Here is a 13,031-nt window from a genome sequence, read left to right on the forward strand (position 1 = left end):
CAGTCCCATATGTAATCTTGGACACTATTCTCCCAATGAGTGGCTGGCATTGTACTACAGTCAACTTCTTTGTGTCAGGTGCAACTCCTAAGTATTGAAATGGCAATTCTCCTTGACTGTAGCCTAGCAATTGTAGTATCTCACCTTTCTCCTTAATATTGATGCCTCCACAATATACTGCACTCTTAGCCATATTTGCCTTCATTCCTGATGCTCCTGAGAATGCAGTAAAGCATGCTTGAAATTTTTGAATGGATTCTTTGTCCCCTCTGGAAAAAAGCGACAAGTCATCAGCAAAACTCAGGTGAGTAATACGCAGCTTTCCACATCTCGGATGAAATTTATACCCTTTCTCTTTCTTCAGTCCATTAAGCAACCTGCTCAAATATTCCATACCAATAGCAAAGAGAAAAAGGGATATTGGAACCCCTTGTATTAGCCCTATAGCTGCATTAAACGTCTCCACAGATTCACTATTAAGCATAATAGAGTAGTTAATTGTTTGGACACAAGTCATTATCTATCCAATAAACTTCTCAGGGAATCCCAATCCTTCCATGACTTATTGCAAAGACACCTACTCCACAGAGTCATACACTTTTTGTATATCAACCTTTATCATGCACCTAGGAGAAATGTGTTTTCTATTATATGATTTAACTAGATCATGAGCTAAAACTATATTATCTGCTATCCTCCTTCCTGGGATGAACCCTGCCCGAGCCTCAGATATAATGTAACTCATCACCTTCTGTAATCTAGAAGCCAACACTTTTGATATTACTTTGTATAGTACAGTGCAACATGCTATGGGTCTGTAGTCTTTCACTGCAGCTGGATTAGGTATCTTTGGAATCAAGGTTAGAGTGGTGTAGTTGATTTCCTTATAGAGTTTCCTCGTGATGAAGAAAACTTTGACTGCTTCACATGCTTCGTGTTTCACTATATTCCACGACTTCTTGAAGAACACATCATTGAATCCATCTATTCATGGTGCTTTGTCATCTCCTATCGAACATAACCCTTCATAGACCTCCTCATCTGTTACATCAACACATAATGCAACTTGCTGTGTGTGTGTTAAACAGGGTCTAGACTTCATAACTATTTTGTTTACTGTTGGAAGTTGAGCACTAGCTAACCGAGCACCAACGTAACGTATATTTCTTATCATACCATCATGGGTAAATGGGCCAGAAGGGTCTTCATATTATAACCAGAATAAAATATAAGGGAATACTCAACATAGGATGACCCAACATGGAATACAAACTTATACATGTGACATACGAGCCTATAAGGCCGACATGATAATTTGTATACTCAAAACATAGGCTGACAAGGCCATACAATCATCTATATACATGACATATGTCTACAAGCCTCTAAGAGTGCATAAACATCATAAAGGTTAGGACAGGGCCCAGCCATACCAATCAATACATGTCCAAATCATACTAACCAAATAGGCTACTCCGGAGCAAGTGGAGTGCACCAACACCTTTCGCTGAGCTGATAGCCTACTAGGAGGACTCTCAACCTGTCTATCAGGACCTGCGGGCATGAAACTCAGTATCCCCAGGCAAAAGGGACGTCACTATAAATAAAGTACCGAGTATGTAAGGCATGAACGCAGTATATAAAAGACATGAAAGAAACATGTAGTAAAGAACTCAACCTGTAGGTTTGAATAGCTCTGTGAATCATGAAACATTTATAATATCATGCATATATGTATAAATGTCACATCATGCATATGTATATGCGTACATAACATCATCAAGCCTCTGAGGGTATCCCATCTTATCATCTCGGCCTCTGTGGGTGAAATCATCAACATAGACCAGCTGATCAGGTGGTGGTGCGTATATAATGCCATAACCTTTCCCCATACCCCATATACATATAATATATGCGTATATAATGGTATCTGGTCATGGGTCAATATACATGTATAAATAAATAAAATGCATAATGAATTAAGTCAATGAGATCTCTCAGAATGTCATGAGACCCATGAACAGACGATATGATAGTAGGACATATGGGAAATCAAGAACATAGGCAACCCTAGTACTTCTAGGAATAGAATCATTTGTGAAAGTTGCGTGCTTTCTCGTTTCGTTGCATCATATAGATCATGCCAAAAGGAAAGAAGGGATAGCATTAATATACCTTAGCTCCATTGAGTCCTTAATACCTTCCAAGCAATTCTTCAAATAACTCAACTCAATCTACCATAGCATAAGGAGATTCAAAATCAGTGTGCTGAGTAAAGGCTAAGTACGCAACTTAAACTAGTAACTCGTTTATGTAAATTTGGGAAGCATCTCCCATGTATCTAGAGCCTCCTCCAATACCATATACCAACAGCAATGTCCAAAGTAATCTAGCAATACATGATTATCAATAACAAGACACTATATAACAACAAGTCACAACTACTTCACGACGAGCGGGAAGCTCCGATTGAAACATATTTACCCCATATCACCCCTTATAAACTTATTAATTTAACTTAACAGTATCATTAACATGATAATAAAGTCATTAATTAATGATTAAAGCCTTATACAATATATTTATAACAAAAATAATAATTCACAACTCCAACTATCCTCAATTAGCAACTTTATTCACTAGTTCATGTCTAACCCATCCATTTAACTTAATTAACATCAAGATAACTTTAGATAAACACAATCACACAATATAATTACATCCTAAAGTAGATACAATCCAAAATCCATGTTATATTTATCTTGCAACAATCCAACACACCCCAATCACTTCATATCCAAAACGACAACTATAGTAGTGTCAAACACCCCGAAAATATTACAAAGAACGACTAATACACCATTTTCCCATTATGTTGTATTTCTCCACACTATTTCTAGTCCAAAACTCCATTAAACAGTAGCAAAATAGACAGCCTAAGAAAACAACTCGAAACAGCCCACAAAACAGTCCACTACAAGTCGAATAACTCGAACTCATGGCTTCCGATCACCGTCCCGTGAGTTCTAACTATTAGGAAACGAATTTATCAAACTTATTTGATATTTAAAATCTTAATTACAGAAAGTAGGCATTTTATTAACTATTAAATACCTTCCAAAACTTAAACTACAAAGAAAAAGAGAGGCGATATAGCGATACTTACATCGTAGGGATCGTTCTAATGTTATCGCTTCTTGATTTCGTACCCGGGATGTTAATCTTCTTTAAAACCCTTGTAGAGATCTTAAGGGTAAGGTTATGGGTCTTATTTGGTCATGGTTTATGGAACAATGAAGAAAGAGAAAGAGATGACATAAGGGATATAAATATTCATTTTGTTGAAAAGTCAAAAAGGTGCTTCTTGGCACCCTAGCATTGGCCCTTCTTCCAACGCTTATAGCCTTTTATCCGTATGTCGTATGAACAAACGATTAAAAGCGTTGGAAACTAAATTACAAGACCTTAATTTAGTATATAATATGTCCCAAAAATACCTCATATAACACACGAAAGGTATTACTCAAAATCTTTAGTGAACCACCTACTTGTCACCTATGCAGTCTGTGCAGTATCGTGAAACTGCAAATATCTCTCTACTCTGATGTAGTATCGACGAACGGTTTAATGAGTTAGCAACTAGAATATTATATATCTAATTTGATACATGGATCATCCTGTAATTTCAAGTATATTAGTTGAAAAATATGCTACATTTGCCCTAATTTTCAGCACATTATGAATGTAACTTGCGATGACCTTTGCCAACTTTTGTTCCAAAACTCGCTTGACTTCAAAATGTAACACACGACTATGATACGACTAAAATAACTCATAACATAACCTCCTTATCATGTTAAGAACCCTAGTATCACCCCAAAAGTACATGTTATAACATTCTCAACTTGTCTACATTCGACGAGACTTGTTTTCTTCAATTTGCTTAGCTCCTAAGCCTTTCAACACTCTTGGTAGTTGTTATCCATGATCTTAAAGATTTGTAACCTCCAAAGTAACATGATTAACTTACTTTATGCACTTTCAAAGTTGATCTCATTTCTGAGCTTACATCAATTGACTTATGATATTCTCTCAAGTACGAAAATATGGGGTGTAACATCAGTCCCCCCCCCCCCTTTGGAACATTCGTCCTCGAATGTTGACTGATGCGCCTATCAGTCTCATAACCTATAGCTTTTATGAATACATTAATATTTTCATTTCCACCTAGGAAGTTGTTCTATGAATAAATTCGAAGGCCAAGGCATTACCCCCTTTAGGCCCCTTTCTCACACCACGACTTGTGGTTGGAATCCTTTCAATCTCATAACTGTTTCTACCTTCTATCATGTAGCCTGTATGACACTGACCTTGTAAGTGCATATGCAACTCTTCTATCCCTTTTCCTCCATACTATACCTTAACTCTTACTTCGTTTTATTGTTAACGATGTCTGCTACCCAACTCAAGGTTACTCTCTCGTTGCTTATCGTATATGTATAAATCTAAGTCATTTAATGTTTCCTAATTACCATTCATATTAATAATGACGTCCTAATCTCATCCCATACTTTGGAACCTCTACCCTTTATTGTCTATTCAACTTAATATTGATCTATAATCTACCACTGATAACTTGAAACCTCTTACATTTCAAGTTCTTGTTAATTAATCGTTTCCAACCCCAAATTATATTTTCCAAAATAAATACTAAGTAGATGGGCGAGTCCAAGGGTTAGCTAATCCCTTTGTAAACATTAAAGAACAAGAATAATTAAATAAACAATAACTCACTTCATAATAAAAAAAATCGTTCAATACATAAGCAGAACAAGATATTTAATCTACACTTTAAATATGAATATTCCCATAAACAAGATTCAAGCGTTGAAAAAAAATACTACACACTTAGATATTCAATACAAAGCAAGAAAATGAATAAATGAACATAAATGGGTAAGAAATTCTCAACCAAAAGCTTCAAATCTTCAAAACTTGTCTTCTTAGTCAAGAGATGTTAAAGATGTTCAGAGACTGGCCAAAGATGCCAAAGATTTGTTTTCAATAAGCTAGGTCATGTATTTGTGGGTTTGGGGCCAAAGGATGTGAAATTATAGAAGAGCCCAGAACTGAAGCGCGATCTTCGCATTTTGCGAAGCTATGTTCGTATTTGCGAACCTTGACTTTCTTGTTGACTATCGCATTTGCGATGAAAACGTCGTATTTGCAATGGTTGACTGTATGGTTTCACTTCGCATTTGCGAATATTGTTTGACTCAGTTGGCTTCGATTTCGATTCACATGTTCGCATTTGCGAACGTTGACTTTCTTGGTTGACTTCGCAATTGCTAGCTACTGCTCGCATTTGCGACCCCTGAGGCTAATTTCGAGCTTTATATTTTTGACCCCCTTTTTGACTTATTTTTGCTTGGTTTCTTCCTGATCACTTCGAAATCACATAAAACCTATGAAGTAGAAGTAAACGACATTAAACACACTATTTTATCTATCAATCATAGCAAAAATCTAAGATTAAAGAAGAGAAAAGTTGGCATATTACCAACTTATCACCCTATCACCACAATAGAGAGTAGTTCCACACACAATAAAATTTAAGAACAATTAGGAACTCAAGATAGAAAGAATTCGCTCACTCACAGAAACAACATTCATATGCCACAAAAGACGTACCATAGGTTTGACAGTCAAGGATTTCATTTGGTTATAATGTAGGCTGCGGGACGGGTAGGGTACATGTGGATATAAGAGTTACTACACCTCCCTAAGAACTTTAATACATACATTTCATTGTTCAAAACCCCTTACTTATGTCAAACCAAAACTCCACCTTCACATCAATATACGTCAACTCCCAACTTCTTTAAGCATAAATACATCAAGAGTTACCACTAGAAAGGAATATTCTTTTTTCACAACAACATTTTTTTTCTTTTTCTTTTCTTATTCAATTCAAGTGGTTCTTACTTTTTCAAAACAATGCACCTTTCTTCTTATTTCATCAGTTCCCCTCAAAAGCCAAACCAGCCACCCCACACGTCTACTTTTACAAAGTTCATAACAAATTTAAGTACTCACAAGAGGTAAAAGGTTCAAATAGATAATCAATTTAAACAAATGGGTGGGATTTATAATGTGGTTGCCAAAGAAACAAGATTACATGCTCAAAGGGGTTAACTACAATACATAAAACATTAGGTGGGTAAAAACATATATCTGGTTCAACAAAGAAATGCCTAAATCACTTTCAAGACTGAATAAAACTACTATTTCGCTTTGCAAACACACAGGGCAAGTTCTAAACATCAAATGCAATGCACATAATAACACTAAACCTCACACCCACATGGCACATAACTCACTTAGGATTGGACTATCAAGACACTCTAGTCAAAGCAGTTAAGCAAAGTTAAGATCATACAATTTAAGGTACTTATACATGAGTCAAAAACTGAGCCTAAGCGTCACAACTAAAGCACTTACTATTCTCAAGGCATAATACAATCAAGAGATATTGTCTTCCATTAAAATCATAGCACAAGGTTTCCTACTACTCTACAAAACAAAAATTTACTACACCCGATTCAAACAAAACCCTTGAAAAAGAACCGCGACACATAGAAAAACCAAGGGGGACTTGTTGCACTACCTACAAAAGAAAATGTTTTTGTCTTTTTCTTTTGACTTTAAACCCTCAATAAACCTTTCGAATATTATCCATCGTCGGGAAAAATCAAAAGTTTTTCAATTTTTATGTTTTTTTAAAAACAAATCTCCAACTACTAAAACTAACAAAACTAACACATATACATACAACATACAACATATATCATATCCCCCACCCCACACTTTAAGTTGTGTCATGTCCCCATGACATATAATTAAAAAGTATAAGGTAAAGAAAACTTCCTTGAATATCTAGTCGGGATCTGAGTCAAAGTCGAGCTCCATTCCTTGCGTCCGAAGTAATGCACACATCCATGCGGACAGCGTTTTCTCGGACTTATTGGGATATACCCCACACTTATCTTTCTCACTCAATGCAGCCTTCTCTTTTGAGCCCTTCACGTTTCATTCAACACCTGTAGTTGCTTTTTGTGCCCCATTTTCTACATTCATATTAAAAGTCACCGTCTCCTCACCCACTCTAAGCATGAGTTTTCTCTTGTGTATATCTAGTATCGCTCTACCCGTTGCTAAGAATGGTTTTCCTAGGATGAGGGGGACCTCCTTGTTCTCCTCCATATTCACCACTATAAAATCCACAAGAAGTACAAACTTATCCACCCGAACTAACACATCTTCCACTATCCCCTCGGGTATTAAAGTAGTTTGGTCTGCCAGCTGCAAAGATATTGGTGCAGAGCTTATCTCTCCGATATCCTTCTCTAGTTTCCTATAAATAGATAGAGGAATTAAATTAATTGAGTCACCAGAATCACATAAAGACTTATCAAAATTTATAGTTCCTACAGAGAAAGGTATATTAAAACTCCCTGATCTCCACAATTTTATGGGAGTTTGTTTTGCAATATCGCGTTGCAACGCTCTGTGAGCTTCACCACTGAGGTCTCTTCTATCTTTCTCTTCTTTGTAAGGATCTCCTTCAAGAATTTGGCATAAGCAAGCATTTGTGAGAGAACTTTTGTGAATGATAAATTTATATTAACCTATTTTAGCACATCCAAAAATCTCCCAAACTGCTTGTCCAGCTTTTCTCTACATAGCTTCTGAGGGAAAGGTAAAGCAAGCATATGCTCGCTCTTCTCAGGTTCCTCCCTTCTCGAAGTTTCCTCCTTCTTCCTTTTGTCAGCTTTTATCTGGCCCTTCTTCTTTTTATCATCATCACTTTTCAACTGCTCCCCCCTTTATTTTGGAAAGTATCACATCTTTCTAGATCGGGGTGGGATCTTCAAAAACATGCCCACTTCTCAAGGTCACACCATTCACCGTTTCTTTAGGATTTCTCTCAGTATCAGCGAGGAGAGTTCCTGGAATCCTCTCAGACAATAGAGTGGCTAGCCACCCAACCTGTCTTTCCATGTTTTGAAAACCAGTGCCCAGTACTTTGATAGCTGCTACACATTCCCGTATAGCCGCGCTATGCGTTTCAAGCCTCTCATCAGTTTTCAGAATGAAGGCCTTCATGAGATCTTCTATGCCAGACTGAATGGGCTGTTGAGGCTAAAATTGTTGCCTCTGCTGATTTTTGGAATGCTAGAGTTCCTTGTCCCTGGGGTCTAAAGTTATTTTGTTATCATGCATTCGCGGTACCCCCAGGCGAACTCCATGAAAAACCGGGGTACCTCTGACCTATTGCATTAAAATTGTAGTTTCCCATAGCATTCACTTCCTAAGTTGAGGCTTGACACTCATGAGTAGGGTGTCCTCTTACACATATATCATAACCTGCATGAGGTTCACTCTGTATCGATGCTAAGGTCAGTTTTCTTATATCTTTGGCCATAGCATCAAGTTGTACCTGCACAGATGTGTTAGCATCAACCTGGTGAACACCAGTTTATCTTCTTCTTTCAGCACTCTCAGAGGGCCATTGATTTGCATCTTCGGATTACTTATCAAGAATTGTAACTATCTCCTCTGGAGTTTTCTTCATCAAGGGGCCTCTAGCTGCATTGCTCAATGCTCTACGTAAAGCCGGTGTCAATCCATCCCAAAAGTCCTGGAGTTGCATCGAGAGTTCAATTCCTCTATGTTGACACTTTCTAACAATCTTCTTAAACCTCTTCCATGCTTCAAAAACAGTTTCATTCTCTTTTTGGCAGAATTTATGGATTTCTCTTCTACACTTGCCCGTTTTAGCTGAGGAGAAATATTTATCAAGAATTTTTCTGGTCAACTCCTCCCAAGTTCTAATTGATCCCGTGGGCAAGCTTCGAAGACACTGCTTTCATCATCTTTAAGAGAAATTGGGAATGTCCTTAGATATACTGCATCTTGTGACACACCATTGTATTGAAAGGTGTTAACAATCTCCTCAAAATCCATTAGATGTGTGTTTGGATCTTCGTTTGGCTTCCCTCTGAACACACCAATTCTGAAGGGTTTGAAGCAACCCTTGATTTAACTCGAAATTGTTTGCTGCAACTGGATGTGGTCTAACACTTGATAAACCTTGAATGTAGACCGGTCTAGCATAATCTCCAAGTGATCTCCCATGCAAGGGTTGATGTTGATTAAGTCTGAGACCCCTCTCTTCTTCATAGATGTTCAGCACATTGCTAATAGCTGCTTCTTCAGCATCCTGTGCAGCTTGTTCTCGTTGTTGGGATGCTTCTCTCGTAGCCAAATCCATATTATCTTCACCGTTTACATCCATAAGTTCTTTGGTTGAGGATTGCCCAACCGTTTCTGTTGTCTCGATGAGATTTCTTTCCTTCTTCAACTGTCACAGTTATTTTGCATTTTTTGGCTCGTATGGTAGCACTTCCTTCGCAGAAGTTCTCTAGTCATGGACCACTGTAAACCTATAACCTGCGCACAGTCAAAGAACACCAAAGGTAAAACAGGAAAAATAAAATAAAATAAAATAAAAAATTCTTGAATTAGCACTATAAACTATTTCAAACACTATTGATTTCTAATCCCCGACAATGGCGTCGAAATTTAACGAGCGCAAAACACCACTTTAATTGTGCTTGCTAGTCAAAGATAGTATAGTATAATTTCGTATCCACATGGATTGTAGTTTAATAATATTTTCGTAGTTTCTAGCTTGATTGCTATCCAGGAGAATCAACAATCAATATTTATATGATTAATAACTAAAATTAACTAAGAAGCTAAAGCTATTGACTAATGACAATCAAAACAAAGGTAAGCAAGAAAGTTATCAGTGGGAGAAATTAGAGGTTGATAGGATAGGTGCATGATAGTTGTTTGGGATCTAACTCTAGATAATTCATTTCTAATGTTTAAGTGAGTCTCTCGAATTCACTCAACTATTAGTTCAAACGTTCAGCAAAAACTCCTCTCTCGATTAAGTCGTAACCTCACAAGATGAACCAATTTAAGCACGTGAAGATATGCAAGAATGCGTAGTGGATTGGTCTTTAAGAAAACCTCTTTCGATTATGCTCCTAACTAGGTTTAATCAATGATTCAACTAGCCTCTTTCGATTACTTAGAACAATTAATGATCTCAACCAACAATATAATGCAAAGATATCACAAGTTATGCCTCCCTCGATTACATGAACAAGTGAATATATATGCAACAATTATATCATCTAAAAATGCCTCAATACGTAAAAACTAGAGTTATAATAAACAAACAATCATCAATACACAATATCCATCAAACCTTAAAGAGAACTACTCAATAGATATGGAGCAATTCATCGCAAATATGTTTAAAGTAAAAGAAAACATAAAACGATCCAAACTCGGGTTTTGAGTGAGGATTGAATGATGAACTCCTTGTACTTTTGCTTCTCCAACTCCTCCTTAGCCTCCTTAGGTATCCAATATGTCCAAAGTCCCAAAAACAACATTTTCCATGTATTCATACTAAGTAGGGTCGGGCCTAGATGAAATCATCTTTTCCTAGCCGAAATAGGAAAATTACTCTGTAAAATATTGCACAAGCGTATGGGGCGACGCGCCATGCGGGGCATTAGTGGGAAATCTAGAGAGTTGAATTCCAACAGACAACAGGAAAATAGGCAGTCGCGGTGTCCCACACGCCACACTAGTGAGGTTTTCTTAGAGTGCAGATTGTTCTTGCATTTTGACGTCCAGACCTGGTCCTCGACCCCCGAACTCGATCCCGACTTAATCCCTGGGCTTTTACTCATAATTCAAAGATCAGAATCACTCATATTCTTTACATAACATCTGCATAGCTTAGAATGACTCCTGCATGGCATAAAACACACAATAAATACAAAACACTAGCGATTAAAGCTCAAACACAATAAAAGTGCAGTAGATTAGAGTGCAATAAGCGAATAAACACGCTATTATAGCCTACCATCATCGCTCGCACCGTAATAAAAGAACATGCTTTTGCAAATCCTTTGGTAGAGATTCCAATTGATGATGATTACAAGCCACTGAGCACATACTTCCCAGATGAAGAGGTGTCACTCAATAGAGGAAGTAGTTCTGGAAGACAACCATGTATGTAAAATATATTTTGATAGGGTGGTCAATATCAAATAAGTTGGGATTGGGGAAATCCTCATCTCACCTATTGGACAGCATTAGCCTGTAACAACATGACTTTGATTCTTCTGTACCAATAGTACAGCAGAATACGAGGCTTGTATCATGGGTCTGAAAATGGCCCTTAATCTAGATGTGCATGAACTATTAGTTATGGTTGATTTTGACTTGCTTATGCGGCAAGTCCAAGGAGAATTAGAGACTCGAGACATCAAGATTATTCCATACAGACAGTGTGTGCAAGACCTGAGCAACATATTCAAATCCATCGTGTTCAAGTACATTCCTAGGTTTCACAACGAGCTAGCCGACGCCTTGGCTACCTTAGCCTTGATGCTCCCTTATCCAGGCAACATTCATATTGATCCATTGGAAATACAAGTTGGGAATCAACACGGTTACTACAATACAATTGAGGAAGAACCAGATGGTGAACCATGGTATCATGACATAAAATGATTCCTGAAAAAAGGGAGTACCCAGAGCATGCCAAGGGAGATCAAAAAAGAACTATAAGGCGGCTCGTTGGTGGTTTCTTCCTGAATGGGGAAATTTTGTACAAAAGGACCCCAGATTTAAACTTGTTTAGATGCATAGATTCCATAAAAGCCAAACGGATCATGAGTGAATTGCATTGGGGGTATGTGGGCCTCACATGAATAGATATGTTTTGGCAAAGACGATTCTACGGGCAAGGTATTATTATCTTACTATGGAGCGAGATTGCTTCAGTTTTGTTTGCAAGTGTTACAAATGCCAGATTCATGGAGACCTGATTCACTCACCTCCGTTAGAGTTGCATCCTGTGTCCTCTCCTTGGACGTTCATTGCTTGAGGAGTGGATGTTATTGGGCCAATCGAGCCAAAGGCTTCAGAAGGGCATAGATTTATTTTGGTCGCCATTGATTACTTCACCAAGTGGATGGAGGCAGTTACTTTCAAAGCAGTCACCAAGAAAGTAGTCGTAAACTTCGTTCATTCCAACATCATAAGAAATACATATCCCCAATACTCTAAAACTGGGCAAAAGTTTGTTTTATTTTTATGGTAATTCTATAAAAGGTTCCAAAATATGTAATTCAGTTCCAGGTTCTTTTTACCTTTTCCCGTTAAGGCTTTCAGGCCGATCATTGAGAATGTTGAAATCACCATTCCAAGAGTGTTGGAAAACCTTCCGCATCCAGTACCTTAGTCAAAAAAAAAAAAAAGAAATGAGAAAGTCTTATCGGTGAAAACCCATATTGGCACCATAATGCGACAATGAGTAGATAAATGAGAGAGTCTTATTGGTTAAAACCCATACTAGCACCACGAGGAAACAAGGAGTAGAGAAGTGAGAGAGTTCAGTTAGCGAAAACCCGCAAAGGGCGCTACTAGCCGACTGAGAGTCTTTGATACTCCAGCATGAGTACAACCAAGACAGTTTTAAGACGAACGTTTATGACATATTTTGTGAATTAGACAGTTCAGACGGATCAAGCATCAAATCAAAAATTCATGTCATGGTTCATTGAAGTCGGCACATATCTCCAGATAAGTCTCCCTATTCCTCTCCCCGAAAGGGACACCTTTTGTTTAAACACAGTTATTTTTCACTTTCAATTATTTTTCTATTTTTACCCATAATTTTCTTTAATATCTTTCGGTCTAATCTTGCATAAAAAATGAAGCAAAGAAATGGATGCAAAACTGGCTACAGTTTCTCCATAATACCGAGCATAATTTGGGGCATATACGACATCGACAAAGGAAGGAATCCATCTGTGATCTCTTTTGATAAGCCGAACAAAGTGTCTCAAAGAAACCGAAAGGTCGCATAAGTAAGA

General features: G+C 37.5%; 1 protein-coding gene across 1 annotated transcript; it reads left to right on the forward strand.

The window, feature by feature from the left end:
• Positions 1–11,322: 11,322 nt before the first annotated feature.
• LOC138904536 (uncharacterized) lies at positions 11,323–12,090 on the forward strand. Its single transcript, XM_070193042.1, has 2 exons — positions 11,323–11,635; positions 11,966–12,090. The coding sequence occupies exons 1-2, from the start codon at positions 11,323–11,325 to the stop codon at positions 12,088–12,090; spliced, it is 438 nt and encodes a 145-aa protein (XP_070049143.1).
• The last annotated feature ends 941 nt before the right edge of the window (positions 12,091–13,031 follow it).

The sequence above is a fragment of the Nicotiana tomentosiformis genome, chromosome 2 (assembly GCF_000390325.3).
Source record: "Nicotiana tomentosiformis chromosome 2, ASM39032v3, whole genome shotgun sequence".
Lineage (NCBI taxonomy): Eukaryota > Viridiplantae > Streptophyta > Magnoliopsida > Solanales > Solanaceae > Nicotiana > Nicotiana tomentosiformis.